The 22,336-nt window shown below is 39.6% G+C and overlaps 1 protein-coding gene across 7 annotated transcripts in view; it reads right to left on the bottom strand.

Moving 5' to 3' along the window:
• The window catches only part of TRANK1 (tetratricopeptide repeat and ankyrin repeat containing 1), a 77,110-nt gene that overhangs the window by 14,006 nt on the left and 40,768 nt on the right, over positions 1-22,336 (bottom strand). For 6 of the 7 annotated variants that reach the window (XM_077811071.1, XM_077811078.1, XM_077811072.1 and 3 more), the window contains 10 exons: positions 20,244-20,498; positions 18,701-18,877; positions 13,297-16,206; positions 12,483-12,682; positions 11,813-11,950; positions 9,994-10,137; positions 9,024-9,180; positions 8,224-8,312; positions 1,747-1,850; positions 1,456-1,588 (listed from right to left, as the gene is read on the bottom strand). In XM_077811071.1, coding sequence (XP_077667197.1) covers positions 1,456-1,588; positions 1,747-1,850; positions 8,224-8,312; positions 9,024-9,180; positions 9,994-10,137; positions 11,813-11,950; positions 12,483-12,682; positions 13,297-16,206; positions 18,701-18,877; positions 20,244-20,498 — 4,307 coding nt within the window. The remainder of the gene's footprint in view (positions 1-1,455; positions 1,589-1,746; positions 1,851-8,223; positions 8,313-9,023; positions 9,181-9,993; positions 10,138-11,812; positions 11,951-12,482; positions 12,683-13,296; positions 16,207-18,700; positions 18,878-20,243; positions 20,499-22,336) is intronic. The other variant, XM_077811075.1, reaches the window with a different exon arrangement.

The raw sequence follows: 22,336 nt of genomic DNA, 5'->3' as shown, positions 1-22,336 counted from the left end.
TATGAACAATTCCAACAGAAAAAAACATGGTATTTTTATCCATACAAGGGAGAGAGAAATGGATGCAGCCAGTTCCTATGACCTTCTATGAATAACCATTCCCATCCAGATAATAATTGTTAAAGTAGATTTATGTTTGTAAATATAAATGTATTAATTTAAAACCATCATTAGAATGGTGAATTGTTTTAAAAACTCAAAACATTTTAAAGTCAAGAAATTGGAAATTAAGGTAAAAAAATATATACTAGGACTGGATTTTCAAAAGGGCTCTACACTGGCAGAACTTAGTGGTGGGCAACCTGCAGTCCATCAGGGTAATCTGATTGCGGGCTGAGACACATTTTGCTGATGTTGACCGTCCACAGGCACGGCCCCCTGCAGCTCCCAGTGGCTGTGGTTCGCCATTCCCAGCCAACGGGAGCTGCGGGAAGCAGCGGCCAGCGTGTCCCTGAGGCCTAACGCTTCCCGCAGCTCCCACTGGCCGTGAACAGTGAACTGGAGCTACTGGGAGCTGTGGGGAGCCGCGCCTGCGGACGGTCAACATCAGCAAAACATCTCACGGCTCGCAGATTACCCTGATAGGTCAGTGGTGGGCAACCTGCGGCCTAACTGCTCCTACAGAAGTCAATGGGAATTTTATCATTGACTGCAATGAGAGCAAAGTTAGGCTAATGCTAAGTGTGTTTGAAAACTCTTATTTTGAACCACAATATTATTTTTTTTTTAAATTACTGAGATATCGGAGTTGCAATCTGGTTTATATTTGGGGTGCATTACTCCATCACACAATTTGAGTTGTTTCTGCATTTTTTTAGCAAATGGATGATTATAGAGTTCAGAGGCAATGGTTTAAACCGTAAAGTTATAATCATTTGTATAACTCTGCGTTATTAATAGATTGTTATTCATGTTAGACCAGTTCAGGCAGAAATTGTCCACTTGGCACGTACACTGCTGAAGCCAGCATCACCTGAATAGTTATATCGAGTAATAATTTCAGTCTTAGTCAATTATCAAACAAAAATAATTTTTCTTCCTTTCCCCACCCACTTGACTGTATGGAGATAAAGGTTTCCAAGTTAGAAACACCAACAAAGGCAAAGCAAGAATGACTACTGTTTGGCGTTGTGGGGAACGGTAAAGAAACCTAATCTATTAATGCAGAGTCCCTGCTATCGCCTCTTCGCTCTTATTTCTCTTCTGTGATGCATGTTGCTCTTGGACATACAATCCACCTGAAAAACACAGTATTTTACGTATGACTCTACCAGTATGTGGTGGAAGAACATTTATCTAATCTCACCAATACTAAAATGAGGTAAAGAACACAAATTTTAAAGTGTCCTGTCTAGGACCATGATGTTTAAAAATCCCTAAATAGATCTAAAAACCCCATAAGAAGACAGACTCTGTTAAACATTGGGTTGGGGAGCGGGAAGAGGATTTTTGTACCTTGCCTAATTTTTCATATAGTTCTGCACAAAGCTGAAATTCTTTTGCGTAAATCAAACATTTCAGGGATAGTTTTGGCTCTCCACATTCCAAATAGGTCTTAGCCAGGTACATATAGTCCATCTGTTTTTCCCTATTTAAAACAAAAAAGGTCACATATGCACAACCAATTCAATTTTACATTATTTTTCACAATTCTGGTATACCAGCAGTTCCATCAACAAGAACACTTTGTTCCCTATATTTTCCAAGAAACACTACTAATAAATTCAGTTGTATTTCAGCACTTACTTGGGGCTGCTTTTCTTTGACTGCACATTAAGTACAGCATCATGCGCTAAAGCCAGTTTTTCCTTCTCAATTGCTCCTCCTTTTTGGTAACATTTGGCTGCCACCTGAAATTAGATAAATTACATGCACATATATGCATGCATGCATGCATGCATGCGTCCCTTAAAGCTTATCACACATTCATACAATTTTCTTGGTGAAACAACCTATTTCCCTAAAAAAGTGTCACATTTCATTTTACAGTGACATCAAGGGAAACATTAAGAACAGCAAAGCACCTGGAGGAAGGGGAGGGACAGCATTTGAGTACATTTTTAATATAAAGAGAAGCTTCAAAATAAGTTCACGCACAATTTTAACTAGGAATGTTTTTACAATTAACCTAAAAGCAGGGAAAGAAGCATTTCTGGTGGATTAGCAACACAAACAATACATTCCTATTATATCAGACTCTAAAAAGTTAATTGATGTGTCACAGGGAACTAGCCCCATTAGTGGAAGTCAGTAAATCCTTCCTTGCATATTTCCCTGCATCATCATGGGCCCTGGGCTAAACTCAGATGTTCCGTATTCACTACCATATAGTTAAAAAATATTCAACACATGAAGTAATGGATTTTTCAAAACAAACATGGGCAATATGCACTGCCTGAGATTAGAAGCTGATTCTCCAACGTTTAAACTATGCACAAAGCAATTCACACAAAGTTAGGGAGGTATTGCCTAAAAAGCACTTATTCAGTTAGATCACTGTAGGATGAAAAAAGATCTGTTCAACCTAGAGCAAAAATCACAGAACAGGGACTATTTGTTTACATACACTGTTAATATACCAGTACTGTCCTATGACAATAACAGGGGACTTTGAGAGGGAGAGCCCCTGCTGAAGAAGAAGCGAGCACTAATTCTTGGCATGAGTGGGCAAGCTTGTCTGTTTTTTTTTCAGTTTGCTTAAAATTTACAGTGGTGGTCTGTTGGTGACTATCTGTTCGGGATTGTGAGAGAGTGTGGGCCACAGGCCTGCTAGTTGAATGACCACTAGCAAGGCACTAACCTTCTGCCCTTTGAACTTTGATCATCCTTGTGATCACCATTCCAGTTTGTTAACAAGGGGGAAAGGCTGACTTAGGAGAGAAGGGCTTAATTGCCAGATGCTAAGTGACCAAGGGGAGCTAGCCAACAGAAGAGTCTGAGAGGGAGCTTGTAGGAGGGAGAAAAATCAAATCAGCATGTCTTGGAAAAGCTGCATCACCAATACTTCTGGCTCCTCCACCTGCACCTGTGTCCAGACAGAGAACCCAACCATGGATGTCTCTACCCAGGTCTTGGTATGGATTTGCAGAGACTGTGACCTGCATTTCCTCCTCACAGACAGCCAGGCTGGGAAGACCATCCAATGTGAAAAGGTGTCTACTGGCAGAATCTCCCAGGAAGCATATGGGAAAGCCACAGGAGGAGGTGGCTAGGCTGAGGAGCATGTGTGCACAGGAGGAAGAAGACCTCTATGATGAAGGAAGCAACTGGCTGGAGAGGACTGGAGTACTATCACAAGGAAAGGAGGAAATGGCTCCTTCACTGGGAGGAACCTGGCTGCTGGTTACTTCGGCAACAGGCAGTGCTCCAGCCCTGCTCCCAACCTTCTATTCATAGAGATTTAAACAAATGGTATGCTGCCCTGGCAACAAGGGATGAGGAATCTCCCCCAGACCATTGGGGGAGGAGGAGGAGAAGCCATGAATTTCCAAAGCTGGGAGGATCATGGCCACCACTCCTAAGAGGAAACGGAGGGTGATGATGGTTGGTGACTTGCTTCTAAGAAGGATGGAGGCATCAGACTACCTGTACCTGTCAATAATCGGGGGACAGAGTGAGGGCACTAGTTTCAGCAGATGTTACTGAGCATGCTCACTACAAGCCAAGCAGCAACCTGGGGGAGATGTGACCCTGCGTGCCCCTGCATGCATCGCCTCTAGGAGGCATCCACCTGTTGGCCTGACCTGGCATCCTGGGAGGTATCAGAGTGCCTCAGCTGGAGATGCTTGTCAAAAGGGGGAAGAGGATTATAAAAAGTAAAAGATAATCAACCCAAGGCACCCCGCCTCCTCACGCTCTCTGTCCATCAATTCACTGCACCAGAGGGAACAAAGGAAGCAGCCATTCAGTAGAAGAAATTTGGCCAGTAAGACCGCTGAGAGCATATGGTGAGAAAAAACTTACACTACGTTAATATTCAGTGTAAAGTTAAGCATAAGTTCCATTTTATCTTCATTTTTCTTGTAACTATTTCTGACTTTTATGTCTCAATACCTGTATTCACTTAAAATCTCTCCCTTTGTAGTTAATAATCCTGTTTTGTTGTTTTATCTCATTCAGTTTGTTTGAACTGAAGTGTTTGGGAAACTCCATTTGGGATAACAAGGTTTGGTGCATATCATTTCTATTAATGAAATGATGGACTTTATATAAGCTTGTATTGTCCAGGAGAGGGCTGGGCAGTACAGGACACACCTTTCAGGAGGAAAAAAATCTGTGACTGGGACTGTGGTGGGGCTGCTAAGAGCCTAGGTGTGACTGGCAGGCCGCAGGTGCACACAGACATAGCTGGGAGTGACTTGCATGCTAGAGGGTGTTTGTGAGCAGTCCAAACTGGAAGCTACAGCAGCAAAGCAGCGTAAAGAGCACCCGAGATTAAAGGGCAGGCGTGACAGCTACTCACTAGTCTGGACTGTGCCCTGAGTATGTTACAGTGATATAGCTCAACTTTTGTAAGGCTTTTGATACAGTCTCACATGACCTTCTCAAACAACCTGGAAAAATGTGGCCTAGATGAACCTACTAAAAGGTGGGTGCACAACTACATTCTGAGTACACTTTTCCAACCAATTATCAGTGGTTCACAACTGAGTTGGAAAGGTGTATTTAGTGGGGTCCCGCAGGAATCTGTCCCGGGGCCAGTTCTATTCAACATGTTCATAAATGATTTGGAGAACGGCATAGAGAGTTCACTAATAAAGTTTGAGGATGATACCAAGCTAGGAGGGATAGCAAGTGCTTTGGAGGACAAGATCATTTTGAATTTTAATCCTGACAACCTGGAGAAATGGTCTGAAATAAACAGGAGGAAATTCAATAAAGATAAATGCAAAGTATTACACTTCGGAAGGAATAATCAGTCGCACAAATACCAAATGGGAATACTGCAGAACAGGGCCTGGAGGGTTACAGTGGACCACAAACCAAATGAGTCAACAATGTAATACTGATGCGAAAAAGTAAACGTCATTGGGGGATGTATTAGCAGGAGTGTTGTGAGCAAGACAGGAGAAGTAATTCTTCCACTCTACTCAGCACTGATAAGTAAGGCTGTGATTCTCTCATGGGTATTTTTAGTAAAAATCATGGACAGGTCATGGGCAATAAACAAAAATTCATGGAAGCCTGCAACCTGTCCGTGACCTTTACTAAAAATACCCAGGGAGACGGGACACAAAGAGCATTGCCAGGGCTTGCAGCTGCTCCAGCCCTGCTGCTGCTCCTGCAGGGGCTGACTAGTGCTACTCTAGGCCCAGGGGGGCTGACCCAACCCCAGCTGCTGCTCCCGCCCTGGGAATGGCTGACTGGTGGCCCCCCGGGCTGGCTTCCATTCAGCTATTCCGCAGCCCCTGAGCTGGCCGCTGGTCAGCTGTTCTGACAGCCACTGCTTCAGTAGCCCCTGGGCTGAGAGCTGCTCCAGCCCTGCCCCAGAAGTACTCATGGAGGTCCCAGAAAGTCAGGGACTCCGTGACCTCTGTGATAGAATTGTAGCCTTACTGATAAGGCCTCAACTAGAGTTACTGTGTCCAGTTCTGGGCACCACTTCAAGAAGGATATGGAGAAAGTCCAGAGGAGAGCTACAAAAATTATTAAAGGTCTATGACCTATGAAGAAAGACTGAAAAAACCCTGTTTGTTTCATCTGGAGAAAAACTATGGGGGCACATGATAAAAGATTGTCATAAAGAGGAAGGTGATAAATTGTTCTCCTTAACCACTAAGGACAGAACAAGAAGTAATGGACTTAAACTGAAGCAAGAATGATAGGAAGTTTTTCCTAATATCTAACCTAACTGTAAGGGCAGTTGTGCACTAGAACAAATTACCTAGGGAGGCTGTGGAATCTCCGTCATTAAAGGTGTTTAAGAACAGGTTAGACAAACACCTGTCTGGGATGGTCTAGAGATAATACCTAGTCCTGCCTCAGTGCAGGCAACTGAACTAGATGACCTATTGAGTCACTTCCAGGCCTACATTTCTATGATTCTATCATACTCTAGTGTCAGAGCGACAGAGAAAAAACAGGCTTTACCAGGATTTTAGTGAGATTTACTTTATAGTCACTCTGCAATAGTGTGTCTGTCTTATCCCACCAATGCCTTTGTTGTTTGTCATGTTCCATTCTGAGATACAATGTCACTTATAGCACAAAGCAAACCACTCTTGGCATTTGAAAATCCTTTACATGATTTTTTAACAAAGATTAGCAGAGAACAGACTTATAAAGAAAGGAGTATAGCAGCTAAAAACACATGGGTACACATACATGCTTGTAGTGTTTTGTTATAGGTTACAAAACTATATATTACTGATCCAAATACTTCTCAAATATGCACTATACTAAAACATGCATTTTTTTTTGTTTCCAGTAGTTTACTGTAGATTAAAATAATAATTCATTGCCCAAAGATTAGTGAAAGAGACACGTTAAGAGTAGAGCCAAAAATATGAAGGGAGTATGGTGTATTAAAAAACAAAATTTGTTTCATGTTCAAAAATTGAATTTGATTTCTGTTTTTCTTGTGACAGGAAAAGGCAGAGTTGAAGACATTTTCTGTTAGTTAATCCTAGTTACTATTTGGATAAGTCCTACACATGCTTGTGGGAGCTCCAAGGATCTCTGTAACGTGGTTGGCACCCAGGTCTTGCGGGTGCCCCCTTTCTGGTTGGCTGTGAGCCTGCTTTTCTGTTTGTTCTGACAATGGGGTGGCACCCACCTCTTGCAGGCTTCCCTCCCTCCGTCTCGGCCAACGGTTGTTCAGCGGGTCTTCAGTGACTCAGCCCTTTGGCTGAGTCACACACACTGTCCCCCATCCAGGATATAGAGTCTCTAGTTCTTTTTCACGGCCCTGGTATGGAGCCATAGCACCAAGGCTTCCTTCCCGGAGGCACTGTCTTCTTTAACAGTCCAATAGGGGCCCACCTCGGTACCCTCAGTTGGTGTCCTTTTTGGCAGCCCTCCCTGGCCTCTGTCTTCAACCAAACCCACCAGGGCTCATCACGGTACCCTCGCCTGGTCTGGCTAGGCCCTGAGCTCAGTTCTCCCTGCAGTGAGCTGTCCACGGTCCTGCCGCTCTTTCAGCTGGCCAGGCACCCAGTCTTGGGCAGCCTTCCCTGAGCTCAATCCTTCCTGCAGTGAGCTGTCCACGGTCCCGGTGCTCTTCTATACAGCCAGGCACTGGTTCTACCTCTTCAAGCTCCAGACAGCAACTGACTGCTCTGTGTCTGCTGCTTTCTTTTATATGGCTCTTCTGGCCCGATTGGTCACTCCAGCAACTCATCTGATTGGCTGCTCCCCTTCAGCCACTCTAGGCTGCGTAGAGGTCTTATCCTGCTCTTGTCTGGGGCAGGGTGAGGCAGGGCTGTGAGGCCTGCAGCAGGAGACCTCCAGACCTAGTCCACCCTATCACAGTCTCCCACATTTTCCTTTGCTTTAAGTCAATCCCCTTTGTTACAGCCCACCATAGTAGCCAGAGATATGGATGGACCTTCACACTAACGTCCTCACTGGTCTAAGGAATCACTGTTGGATACAGATAATCCCATTTCTTCCAGAACACTCAGTCTATCAGATTAGGAAGCCCTTTTGTTTTGGGCCTGTATGACAGGAGAATTGAACACAGTCTGTGCTTCCATAGAATTTTTTTTACCTGAGAAATAGTCAGAACATTTCCACACTATCAACGGACCAGACAGACACAATTTGGATGATATTAGCTAGTAATCTCGCAAATAATAGACTTTACAAGTCAAGAGTTCTAACAAGCCTCTTTAATAATACTGTGCACACTTTAAAATGATGGTTTCATTTTTTATTACTTAATATTTTATATGGACTTTTGTATTGCAGCAAAATCCTTTGGTTCTCAGATATTACTGCTAGAAAGAGATTAATTAGATATAGACATAAATCACACTGTGACCTTAAAAGGCTCTGGGCTCATCACCCAGATCATTATGCTTCCAAGAAATTGAGTGACTTGCCTAGAAGAATGTTTACTGAAATAGAATTTTAAATGGTTCAAAGTCACAACTTCCAACTGACTCATATTTTTGTTACTGTAAAACAGCCAAACGATTCTAAAGTGACTTTTATAGGTACAACGAAAACAGGGTCTCAGAACTGAGATAACATAACTTATCTCAGACAAACATATGCCTTTACCTTCCAACACTGATGCTTAGCATAGTATTCTCCTTGTGCAATCCATTCTTCTGGGGTTGAAGTTTTAACAAACATACTATCATCAAGATCTGGGTAGTGGAGAAGAGCGAAGACAGTTATTCTATGTTAGTGGTGTGGTATAAGAGAAGACACTTAATATATGTCAAAGCTAAGGATTATCATAATTTTACAGTATTCCAAAATCCCCATGATTTATGCTCAAATAAACTGATCATGCCCAGGGGGTAAAGTAGATTTTTCCTTTTTTTTAAACTTACATTTAAAATGGACAATTCAAGTTTTATTTTAAAAGGCCTCCTCTAAAAATCTTAAATTACTACACAGGCAACGAAGATTAGAATCACCTTATTGTCCCTTAATAATAAATAGGTTCTTTCATTTACTAAGAACAACAAGATTGATTTAACTGAGACAGTTTTTCATAATCAATATTCATAGTGTTTATGGGTTGGTTGCATACCTTCCTCACTTGTACAGGAAAGATGATAACAATGAGATGTCTCACAAACATTGTAGATCTTTTAGAGCTCAGTTAAAGCAAGCAAAACTCTCACTAAAATCAAATGGAATTTGCTTGAGCAAGGACTGAGTAAAAATATAGTATTTTACTCTTCAATGTACAACAGTAGAGGCAAGCAAACACACACTCACACCCCATTCTTCATATTATTTGAATATTATGATAATTCAAAAGCTAGAAATATTTGCTAAAACAACAAACATTTAGTGGATTATCTTGTTTTCAGAGTTTTTATAGGAAGTTTTGATGTAGCTTTTACCTTTGTTTTCATCTATTTTGACAACCTGAACAAATTCCCTTTTGATGAAATATTTAAAAGCCGGGGCCCGCTTGTCACTGTTTTCATCAAAGATCCAAAGATTGACCCTGGCTCTTGTAATGGCAGTATACAGTTGCTTCAGCTCTCCATTGAGCATCTAGGATAGAGTGATTAAAAAGACAAATGACATGATATGTGCAGGAAATTATATGAGTGCATGGTAAAAGGAATGCTATGAGTACATACAGAATTAACTATTTAAAGTAAAGTTCTTAAAATAAGTCACTTTAAATATTAAGGGCCTGATTTTGAAGTATGCCTGCAAAAATGCTTGTGCAATTTTGAATCTAATTTGTGTGCAATTACTTGTATTGCAAATTAGATATTTCCATATATAAAGAGTCAGTTTTATTTCTAAAAAACATTTACAAATGAAGTCATTTATTTTTTGCACACAATTATGACATTTCAAGTACAAACTAAACATGCAATTTCGAAAAATCTGGTATTAAAGAGTCTGGTTCACTACTGCATTCCTCATGTAACTTGTTTGCTTTAATAGTTACAACGGTATAAGACTGGAACAACACAGAGGTCAATTAGTCCCTAATTCTTAATTCATTTTTTAACCATAACTACAACTAAGAGTTAACTATATAAAAAGATCTTTGCTGTCCCACCTGCTATATGTTCAAAAACATACGAACTTCTAAATCATCCCAAGTACAAAGCAAATCAAAATCACGTGTTCAGTAAAAGCCAGAAAAAAGAAAAAATATTGATAGATCAGGGATTAATTAATTACAATATGTAATATTGCTATATTGACTGGAAGAACTGTTATACATGAAAATGCTAAATAAGATTTACTAGGAGTCTTCCTTGAATTTTGAGATTTTTCTTATACAGTTTAATGTGGGCTTGCTGTTTCTAAACAATGTGTTATTAAAAAAACCAGACAGTGTATCACCTTGTACATTTCTGGATTAAGCACAAGAGATCTGCTTTGAGTAGCAATATTTTTCTCTAAAGGTGTTTCAATCACCAGCTTGCTTTCTCCTAGTGAATCAGAGGAAGGGGTAAAAGAAGAAATGATCTTCCACTCTTTGTAAGCCTGTAATTTGAGAAACATACAAAGATTTCAGGTTAGCCGAATCTACTGCATACCAGTGCCTACATATACGTACAGACGTAATATATATTTTAAAAACACATGCACACACACAAGATTTTGCATGCGGCAATCTACCTATATCCTAAAAGTTGTGGATTGGGGCCTTAATTTGTAGAAATACCATACATCATTCTCAATTAAAAGGTTAGATCTTTACTAACTATCTTTTCTGCGGCTTTTAAATTATTGCATCTTTTCTTTATTATTATTGCATCTTTTCTATTTTTCTGCTGCTTTATTAAAAATGAAACACTTCCAATAATGTCAAATTTGTGGCACAAAACTGAAAAAGTCAAGAAAACAAAAGTTAAGACTGGTGTAGTCATGAACTCATGCTTGTTGCAATCAGAACCTTGAGTAATCAAATTAAAAAGTCTTTATGAAAAAAAGATAGGTATTATTGCATCTCTTGCTAATTGTAATTTTTTAAGTCAAAATCATTTTATGGTCTTTGAGTGCAAAAAAAAATGATACAACAATTAACTTTTAAGATTTTTTTTATATTCATACCTCAAAACATGAGGCCTACATGGCAAAGTCAATTAACAAAATAGTTTCTCACTCTGAAGACTTGTATCCAAATTCTGCCTTGTTAAAGAGGACTCATCCTAACTTTTTACCAGACTTCTGTGAACAGTGCAAAACCATCATACAGATGGCTCTCTCTCTAAGAGAAACCAGAGATTTGACTTATGGATGCTAAAGATTCAGGGGCTGATTCTCCTCTCACTTATGCTGTTTTAACTGCTAGTCAATGGCGTTACTCCTGATTCAAAACAGCATAAAAATGACAGGAGGATCACTCTTCAGGAGGGAGGTATATTAGCAGAGCTATGTTAAAAAGCTCAAGAAGTGCAGAGTATACCTAGCACTAGCCCAGTGGTTCGCAACCTTTTCAGACTACTGTATCCCTTTCAGGAGGCTGATTTGTCTTCTGTACCCCAAGTTACATCTCACTTAAAAACTACTTGCTTACAAAATCAAATATAAATACAAATACAATACAAAAATGTCACAGCATACTGTTACTGAAAAATTGTTTATTTTCTCATTTTTAGCATACAATTATGAAATTAATCAATTTTTTACTTGATACAAATATTTTACTTACATTTCAGTGTATAGTCTATAAAGCAGTATAAACAAGGCATTGTATGTATGAAATTTTCATTTGTACTGATCTGGCTAGTGCTTTTTATGTAGCCTATTGTAAAACTAGGCAAATCTTTAGATGAGTTGATGTACCCTCTGGAAGACCTTTTTGTACCCCCTGGGGTATGTGTACTCCTAGTTAAGAACCAGGAGTTCTAGCCTATACTGCTCTGGCCTATACTGCTGGTCCGTCACTTTCCTGAACCCAGCTCATATCACAGAAAACTTTTAAAATTAGAAAAATAAATACCAGAAATAAGCCAGGATAACAGAAGATGCAGCAACCCATGTAGAGATGGGCGAGCAGCAGCTCAATTTGCTTACCAGTGAGCCCTGAGTCCTATTCTGTAGTGGAACTGACTGTCTCTAGAGAGAACTGTATATTTCCTCAGCTAGGACAGTTAGACCAACTTTAGACCAACAGGGAAGAAGAAAAAGTGGAAAATAAAGTGCAATTAAATACCTCAGAATCTGTGAAAAAGTTGTAAAGGAGGACATCATCAAATTCCAAGCCCTTTGCTTCATAAATTGTTAGCACAAGTGCTAAACTAAGTTCCTCGGGAATCTTATCCTTCACCATTTCATTCGCTACTAATATCACCTGCCAAAACATAAATGCATTAGTGACACATGAATCAAAATGACAACATATTTCATTTAGAGGGTGGAGAATGAGCAATTAGTTATTGCAATGCAAAGTTATCTAAGAAGTAGACTACAGTTGGTATCAATGTAGTATTAAAACTGTATTAACTCTGTGGATACTTCAGCACGTTCCAGAAAAGGGGATGCTAAGCTGCTTTCTGGCTGCCAGAACAGTGACACACTACCTATTATTATGAGACAGATGGAGAATTGATGGAAGAGAAAAATCTGAAAAGTGGGGCAGGACTTTGCAGAAATTACAATGAAAGAAAGTCAAATATACTGTTTAAAAAGGTTCTGAAGCAGAAATGAGAAAGGTAAGTCTTGAATTTGTACATTATAATTTATCAGGGAGCAATATGGACACCAAAAGAATGTTGCAAACAGTCAGGGGATTGGTCCTTAAGAAAAAAGTGGATTGTGCCATTACATTTGGCCACAAACCAAAAAACTCTACATAAAACACCATATAAAAAAGTAAAGCAAACCTGATGTGCTCCAAATTCAATTGGCTGTGTTTTTCTTTTGTTGCCTCTCAGTAAAATTGCCAAGTCACTAACACTGCAAGACTCTAAGACAGTAGGTTTAGGTCCATCAAAGAGGCCAGTATCCCTAGGAAGACGATCAAAAGATTCTGGGAAATAGTGCTGAAGTAAATCAACCACCCCCGAGGCCAGATGTAGAATTCCTGTGATGATCAAAAATACATATTACAAACGTAATATATATCTCACACAAACTATAATAAAAATGAGCATTGTTCAGATTGCACAGAATATGGAAAAGCCAGAATTAAGATTGTGATTAGGAGGAGACAGCAGCTGTAGGATACAGTTTGAGCATCTCTGATTTGCAGGGCCACCACAAATCACAACACAGGCTACGAGACTAAGCAAAGACTTATGTAAGAAGCGAAAGTTAGAAATGTGAAAAAAAACGTCAAGAGCAGAAGTAGACCACTTGTCCTCAAAATTGTGAATTTCGGGAGGTGTGGAAACAGCAATTTAAGACAAAAACATTTTTAAAAAATTCATCCTAAATGGGTCATATACGAACAAAACATTCAGGGAGGGAAAGACTTTCAAGAGTGACTGGTGATTTTAGGAGGCTCCATTTTTGGGTGCCCAACTCAGGATACCTTAAAGGGATCTGATTTTCCGAAAGCACTGAGCACCTGCCGTCTGAAAATCAGTTCCCTTTAAAAAGTATCTCATGGTTGAGCATCGAAATATTAAGACATCCACAATCACGACTGCCTTTTGAAGATCTTGTCCCCAAAACATAATATGGTAATTTCTCTACCTGAATGAGATCTGTAGTTCTGATACAGCTGATATATCCTTTTAGGTTTTCTAACAACACATTGCTTCTTGTCAACTGAGTTCTTGCTGGCATAGTGGAACAGTGACCTCAAATCACTAAAACGAAAAGCAACTCCCTTCATTATGCTTTGTGCAGTGTCACCAGTAAGGAACATTGCATTAGGGTCATTGATGCATTTCATTAACAGCGCTAGCTCAGCTTGAGTGAAGTCTTGAATCTCATCACCATAAAGCTCATGGACAGACCATGGTAGATCCTCAAGCTTAGAGAGTCTTTGAGATAAATTGTATAGGACATCTTCTTCATCAAAGTAACCTCTTTGTGACCTTATTTGCTGATAAAGACAAAAGAGACGATAGATTTCACTCCGGTCTTCCTTGAAGTTTGGTGATCTCTTCCGCCCTAGTTTTTTGTACTCTTCTTCTGTAAGTTTACCCTGGGGACAACTTAGCGCTTCAAAAGACCCTTTCAAAAAAGATTTTATTTCTTTCCAAACCAATGCAGGGTTATAGGAGTTTTTGCCTTTCATCATTTTTGGCCACATTTCATTAGCAAACACATCATAAGTCACGAAAACTCGAGGATCATTTTCTCTTGAGTGAGCTTCGGCAGCCTTTTCATCCTCACCATATTCTACTTCAGCGTTACTTTCTTCCTCCTCCTCTTGCCAATTTGGTATGACCAAATCTTCTTGAGTGGACCAACCAACAATGGTTCTTTTAAGACTTCCATCTTCATTCCTAAGAAAAAATGGATCAGGCATGGATGCATCAAGTAAAAGTAACAACTGTTTTGAGGTGACATACAATGGGAAATTTTCATCTTTAACATCTTGTAGCTTGTAAACATTTGACTCAAGTGGCTGGAAATGACTTGTTGACTTAGAAGACTTACTGAGCTCGATAAAATTCCTCTGAACCTCTTGGCACAGAACATGATTTTTAGTAACGAAGATTTGATGCAAGTGTTCCAAGTTGTCCGATTCTTCTGTGCTATGCTCTTCCTCCTCTTCACAGTCACCTAATAAATTCAATTCAGTGTCATCTGCACTTGAATATTGTTCACCTTCATCATCTGGTTCATCATCTATGCTTTCCAACTCAATTGACTCACTGGAGTCATTGTTGCGTTGCTTTTCATTATCTTCTTCCTCCCCTGCACTTTTTTCAGATTCAATTTCAAACTTTCTTCTCTGCCACATTTGTCTAACCAGCAAAGGGGCTCCTGCCAGCTGTGCTTTCTCCCAGTAAGAATGGAATTTCTTCCATAGTCTATATAAGCAACAAGTAGTCTTTCCTGTTCCACTCCGTCCAATTAAGATTATTGGCTCCATGGGTTTGGGACTGAGGTCAATCACTGCATACTCTAACTCACCAACTCTGAAGGGGTATTCAACAGCAGAATTCATATCATTTATGATGTTAAGTGCCATGTTAGTACTGAAGCTGTGAAATTTCATTACATTATATTCCGTTTCCACTGCACTGGCTGGAGGGAAGTATTCAGGTATGATGTGTTCTTTTGTTTTTTCTGCCTCTGTGTCTTCAACATAACAACGAGGAATGCGCTTTTGCGTTTTCAAGTTAGAAGATTGCTTGATTTTACTTATACCCTTGAGTTTTTTCCTCAAGATGCATGACAAGCCACGGTTGTATGCAGTACATATAGTGCTGATAGCACGGTCAAGTTTGCAGTGATCAAGAACAATGTCCCATATTCTAATGATTTCAGTGTAAACTCTCCCAGATTTCTCTAGAGGATGTATAGACTGTTCTGTCTCTATAATCTTTTCTGCAGCCTCACTGCAACGGGGAGAAAAGTCTATTGCAAGCTCCCATAACATCCTTGCTCCTTTGTCCAGCTTAGCTTCATACAGCTGAATATCAGCTTTCAAATGTTTTAGCCGCTTTTGGAGGCCCTGGGTCCATTCTCCATTTCCAAGCTGCTGAATTGCCAGTATAATTTTCTTTTTCATATAATGAGGTACAGCTTTGCTGCCTAGCTTCTTCAGCATTTCAGAAGTGCACTCTATTTCCCATGTCATGTTATCAAAGTCCTGAATATATGCCTCAATGTCCTGAATCTGCCCATTAACTTCCACTGTTTCTTCACCTATGCCATTAGGCATAGGCATGTCAGATTCATCACACTCCTTCTCAGTATCCTCCACTTTCTCAGAGTCAGCACCCTCTCCTTTACTGTGAGCCAAACTCTCATATCCACAGGTTTGCTGGAGCTCGCTCTTTTTACCTTCAACACTGGTTAGTGCTGAAGATGGGTTTGGTACCTGAGAATTATCCTCTATCGGGTTGTCACCCAACTGAAGATGCTGGATTAAATCTGTGATTGCTTTCACTAGGCTTTCCCGCAAAGTTAAGGTCTTATTTACTTCTCCAGTTTCTTGCTTTGTCAACTGAGCATCGTCTGCTTCTTCCCAGGTATCAGGAACTGGATCTGTATTAGCAGGTGCTGAGTTGCCAGGTGATGCTCTCCAGACAGATGCAGATGATGAATGAGCTGTGCTTTTTGGCTGTGATGTGTTACAGACTGGAATGGATTTAGGCAGCTTAACTAGTTGCCCTACTGTATCTTGCCGGTACTTCCTCTTCTCTGACACAGCTGTATTCCAGGTGAGTAGCCGAGGGTCATTTTTTTTTATTCTGTGCCTCACATCTTTTCCTAATTTATTTTTCAAGTTAAAGTTAATGTCAAACTTTGCTAACAAATCCATTATTTTCTTAACCTGCTTTGTCTGTGCTTTCTGAAATATAATATGCATCACTGTATTTCCATTCTTATCTTGGCTGTTTGGATTAAGGTGTGGGAAAACGGATGGGTTTGAACCATAGAGATCCAGTAGATAGTTCAGAAAGCGTAAACCAATGTCATCTGAAAGAAATATAACAACAAATCACGAACTTAAATATACTTTCTCCTGAGAACCAGAAAAATCTATATTACTAATCTCTTTGCTGCTATTAACTGAAAATAAGTGTCCTTTAAAATAATAAAGTGAATTTACTGCTTCTAAAACACCTCGTTTTGATAGAAAACATCAGTTTTTAGGGCTATTTCAGAAAAAGAGACACAACAGCAGCAAAGGCAACAGAAGATTTGCCACATTCCCCCCACCATTGTGCTGAATTTCTCTTTTAACCTTCTCGGGTGAAAGACTTTTTTAGTCTCCATGTCTGCTCAATTAACAGCTTCTCCCCATGCAACTGCCAACAAAAGTGCCAGCTCTTTTGACATTTCTGACGTTGGACATTTGTCAGCTTGGTAAGGAACTATGTTCGTTTCAATAGGTCACCCAACAACATCTGATGCTGGTAGCATTTGGTCACTATAAACCGGGTCCAACTTCAAACCACATTCACAAAGCTGAAGTTTCCTGAGCCATCTATATGCCCTCCAGAAGATTAGAGACATCAGATATTCTACAGCGTTTTTAGTCTTAGTCATGTGGCAATTTGAGTATACATGAAAAAAAAAATTCTACATTGTAAACCCTGGCTATAGCATGACAGCCAAATTATTGATAATTTTCATCTTAAAAAAAATGTACACAATTGTAAGAAAAACTTCAATAAAGACATTGCTTTAATCCTTTGGATTTACAAAACCATTTTTATACAAAACCTGAATTTTGAACCCAACTTGACAGTTTATCTGAACATAAGAAGGGCCATACTGGGTCAGACCAATGGTCCATCTAGCCCAGTATCCTGCCTTCCAACAATGGCCAATGCCAAATGCTTCAGAGGGAATGAACAGAACAGGGCAATTTATTGAGTGGTCGATCCCTGGTCATCCAGTCCCATCTTCTGGCAGTCAAAGATTTAGAGACGCCTAGAGCATGGTGTTGTGTCCCTGAGCATCTAGGCTAATAGCTACTGATAGACTTATCCTCCATGAACTTATCTAGTTCTTTTTTGAACCCTGTTATAGTTTTGGCCTTCACACACACACACACACACACACACACAGTGGAACTTGTTGTCAGGGGATGGTGTGAAGTAATATTTCCTTTTGTTCATTTTAAACCTGCTGCCTATTATTTCAGTGGGTGACCCCTGGTTCTTGCATTATGTGAAGGAGTAAACAACAACACTTCCTTATTCACTTTCTCCACACCAACCAAGATTTTATAGACCTCTATCATATCCCATCGTAGTTGTCTCTTTTCCAAGCTGAAAAGTCCCCGTCTTTTTAATTTCTTCTCATTTGGAAGCTGTTCCATACCCCTAATAATTTTTGTTGCCCTTCTCTGTACCTTTTCCCAATCCTAATATATCTTTATAGAGATGGGGCGACCAGAACCGCATGCAGTATTCAAGGTGTGGGCGCATGGATTTATATAGTGACATTATGATATTTTCTGTTTTATTATCTATCCTTTTCTTAATGATTCCTAACACTCTGCTAGGGTGTCTTTTGTTTTGGGGTTTTTTTTGTTTTGTTTTGGTTTTTTTGGACAGCCGCTACACACTGATCAGATGTTTTCAGAGAACTATTCACAATGACTCCAAGATCTCCTTCTTGAATAGCAGCTAATTTAGACACCATCATTTTGTATGTATAACAGGGATATTTTCTAATGCACGTTACTTTGCATTTTCATCTGCCCTTTTGTTGCCCAATCACCCAGTTTTGTGAGATCTCTGTAACTCTTCACAGTCTGATTTGGACTTAACTATCTTCAGTAACTTTGCATCGTCTGCAAATTTTGCCACCTCACTGTTTACCCCTTTTTCCCCAGATCATTTATGAATATGTTGAACAGCACTGGTCCCAGTACAGATCCTTGGGGAACAGCATTATTTACCTCTCTCCATTTGAGAATGACCAGTTATTCGTACCCTTTGTTTTCTGTCTTTTTACCAGTTACCGATCCACGAGAGGACCTTCCCTCTTATCCACTGACAGTTTACTTTGCTTAAAAGCCTTTGGTGAGGAACCCTGTCAAAGGCTTTATGAAAATCAATATATAAACACAATATAAAATAATATTAAATAATCTGTATTATTTAATTTATACTAGTTTCTTTTGGACCAAGCTCTAATGTGTTTTACTCAGTTTTTATTCTGTCCCTATTCAGGCAAAGCTCCCATTGAAGTCAATGAATGCTTAGCTTGGGTAAGGAGTGAATAAAAATAGAGTAAAGAACTTAAGGAAATTATGGGGCAAATTCTGGAGACTCAACAGTTGTAACTCAGTTTTCAACATTTCTCTTCCTTCTCTGACCCTTCACTTTTTTTGGTTCCTATACAATATTACTCATTATGCAGGTGTAGAAGTAGAAATAATAAAGCTTCCTTCCTAAAAATAAATCAGAATAAAATAAACGTTTAGGTGGACCTGCGCACCAAAAGAAAGACTCACCACTTTTATCTAAGCAGATGGAGACTGCAGCATGCAAAGGAGTATCACCTTCAACAATAGAAACACTCCGAGTATCTGCACCATGGCTCAGCAGCAAATAAGCCAATTCAAAATCATTATTTTTCAAGCATATCTGCAGTGGTTTTTCAGGGATGTCTCCAGTCCCCTCAGGTGAAGCTAGTGAAATAGATTAGAATACTTAAGATTAAATTTGATACACTAGATCTGTAAACTCAAAGAGAGCATCAAATGTAAGACTTCAGTTTCAGTCGTTGAGAAAGTAGATGTTAAAAAAAGAATATATGCATTGTTTAACCAGCTGATCACATTTATACATTTAACAGAATATTAAGGAAATTCAAATATTAAGCCAACCTCATATGAGCGCTCCCAAAACTGAGTCAAGTTAAAAACAATTTTTCTCTTTAAATATGAAGGCCAGGATTTCCCTCAACATACCCGTTTCAATAAATCAGTGTAGAAGTCACATACTAAAAGAAACGAATGTGAGTTCTTCTGGCTTCAGACCTACACAAAGCTATAGTGCTGCTTGTACACATTAGTGGCACACTTTAAGACTACTTCCCCCCACCCCTTTTAAAAATATTAATTTATCCCCATTGCATTGGTCGAGGGGGGAAAAAAACGTGTCAGAGTAGTCCTGATTGCCAGACCTAGCAGGGGCAAAGGACTAAAACAGAACAGACACAGTCACAACTAGTAACTGCTCCTCTTCTCCAAAAGCCGTCATATATGGTGAGCCACAATGGCTATTTCATTTTTTTTCTCTCTCCCTCTCTCTTTTTAAAACTTCAGCTACTTGCACTGAACACCCTTTGGAGGATGGAGCTTGTCTTCATGCTTATTGTAAAGCACCTAGAATACTATATAGAAAGAGGTGTGTGTGTGTGTGTCTGTGTGTGAATACATTTTTGCCATGAAAAACCTTAAGGAAAATAATATGGGGGTCCTAAGTGAGGCTAACAGTGCCTACTTACATTCAGAACAAAGAACACAAGCTCTTTACAGTTCTCCTCACCCAAAATGAGAACCTGTAATTTCCCATTCAGATTTAAAGTGGAAACTTCAAAATGGATAAGCATGGTAGTGTCTTTACGAAGAGTCTCCCAAGAAGCGAATAGCTAAAGCAACTGTGACACACCAAGGCAATGATGTCAATTCTGCTCTTTTAACCAGGAAGAAATTGAGGAAAGGGAATGAGGAAGTAAAATAAACAAAACGAACAAACTAACTACAATTAAAAAAAATCAAGCAAAGCTTAAGGCAAAAATAATGCTTGACCATTTCCTCCCCAAATACAATCCTATATCCATTTCAGATCAGATTCTGCCACACTTACTCAAGCTGAGTAGTAGCTTACTCCACAATCAATATAGGGGACAGAATCAAGCCTTTAATAAAACAGCTATTGCATTTACACTGGGCCAAAAGAGTCAGGTTGTGATATTTCTAAAATAATCTGTTTCAGTCAGCAAACAGAAGTTCAAAATCTTCTAGGACATTTTAATATCTGAGTTTTCACCTCCTCTTTCTAGCAAGCATCTTACGAGATGCACCCGTCGCTTATCCCGTCTGTCAACCTGTTTGATAACACTGCCAATGTTGAGGTCTGAAAGTCTGCAGTTTCTGATGAGTCCACCACATGATGGCATTTCCCCGTTCGCTTTCCGTGTTAGCAATAGCAAAACTTCATGCCACATTTGCTTCTCCAACAAAAGCTTTATGAAGCTGCTAGCACAGGTATCATAAATGTCACAAACCATTTCTTCAGGAATTTCTGCAAGGAAGCAAAGCAAAAGATAATTAAATAGAAGCAGAATAGCAATAAAATAATGACCAATGCAAACTGATTCCAGAATCACTGACTGGAAAAAAAAAATACAAATCCCCATTAAAATATAGTATATGTAATACGTATAAGGTACAATATGTAAAATACAGTATATGTAACTGGCAGTCTTGCATTAGTACTCTATATCCAGCATCATGGGGGGAAAAACAAACAAACAAAATCAATGCTACCTTACGCAAGCAAGAAGGTTCTGTTCTGAGATCTGCTTAGGAGGCTTAGATTCATAGATTTTAAGGCCAGAAGGGACTATTATGAACATCTGGTCTGAGGTCCTGATCACAAAGGCCACCAACTACATAATAAAGCTGCAGTTTGACCATACTTTTTCAAGACAGAAGATTTAGGACTCCATAAAGGACTTCACAAACTAGTGGTAAATGAGTTGCTACTTTAGTACCTCAAGGAAACAAGAAATCACTGGATAACTCAAAAAGTATTCAATCAGACACTTCCCATTCTTGGAAAATGGCAAAGCAATAACTCGGGTTGTTATACCATGAATGGGAGGTGAGTTGTAAACCACAATGACGCTCCAGATACCTCAAACCTTCTCACAAAGAATGAGAGGACTGACTGGATGTGGTACAGACAGAGAAGGCAAAATCAGACAGCACTGCATCTAATTGCCCCAATAGTGCAAGTTCTTAACACCTGAAGAAAAAACCTTCAGTTTCAGAACAACTCCCAGTGTCAGGAAAGGAATCTTTATCAGGCACCAAATATGCAACTGTGGAATCTTGACCGTTAAGTATTAATTAGTTAATGCAGGAGCCTTTGGAGGAGAATCCAAAGGGTTAAGAGTAAAGCACCTTTGCTATTAAAGACAGGTTTCAGAGTAGCAGCCGTGTTAGTCTGTATTCGCAAAAAGAAAAGGAGGACTTGTGGCACCTTAGAGACTAACAAATTTATTTGAGCATAAGCTTTCGTGAAGTGACCTGTAGCTCACAAAAGCTTATGCTCAAATAAATTTGTTAGTCTCTAAAGTGCCACAAGTACTCCTTTTCTTTTCGCTATTAAACTGTCTCAAGCTAAATACAACAGTACTGAATATAGAGGAGGCTTCCTATACGGAGATCAGATAGCAAGTAAAGCCAGATAGAATTGGACAAATTAGACTGGATTTAAATAACCCTCCAAAAAGGGAGGGAGACCTGAACACTGATCAACATAACAATCAAGAAAAACAAAAAACACAAAGAAAAACTGAAAGCAGACACGGACTTTCTGTTTCCAGGTCAGAAGAGCGTTCTAATTATTGCTTTACAGAAAGAATTCTACTTTGCTTAACAACATGTACCACCAGAAGCTGCTTGGTTCCCTATGAGAAGTGAGTTGGCCTCCGTCCACTTCTTAATGGACAGGGGTGTGCACATGACAAAATATATCACCACACTTGTCACTAACTCACAACCAGCAGAGGCCAAGGATTCATAAGGCGCGAAAAGTGAACTACACTTTTAGTCCTAAAGGTGATGGTCTCCTGGAAAGGGCTTAGGCGAGGCTGTACTGAGAAATTTGCAGTGCTGCTGCCTCTGCTGTATCTGTTAAAGGACCTCCACCTCTGGGGCTCTCAGTCTGGCACCTTTATCAAAAGGACTAAATTCATGGGAATAAAAAATTAAAAAAAAAAAAAAAAAAAAAGCTTTATTCCCCTGCTCTTATCCCTCATTTTCTGAAACGAACCTCAACTGCTGCACTCTTCTGGACCCTTTTTATCCCCTCCTGTCCTTAGGGCATCATTTCTCTTCCTGGCTTCTAAGCTT

The sequence above is a fragment of the Eretmochelys imbricata genome, chromosome 2 (genome assembly GCF_965152235.1).
Source record: "Eretmochelys imbricata isolate rEreImb1 chromosome 2, rEreImb1.hap1, whole genome shotgun sequence".
NCBI lineage: Eukaryota > Metazoa > Chordata > Testudines > Cheloniidae > Eretmochelys > Eretmochelys imbricata.
The sequence above is the reverse complement of the archived record's forward strand: the minus strand, read 5'-3'. Positions and strand labels throughout refer to the sequence as shown.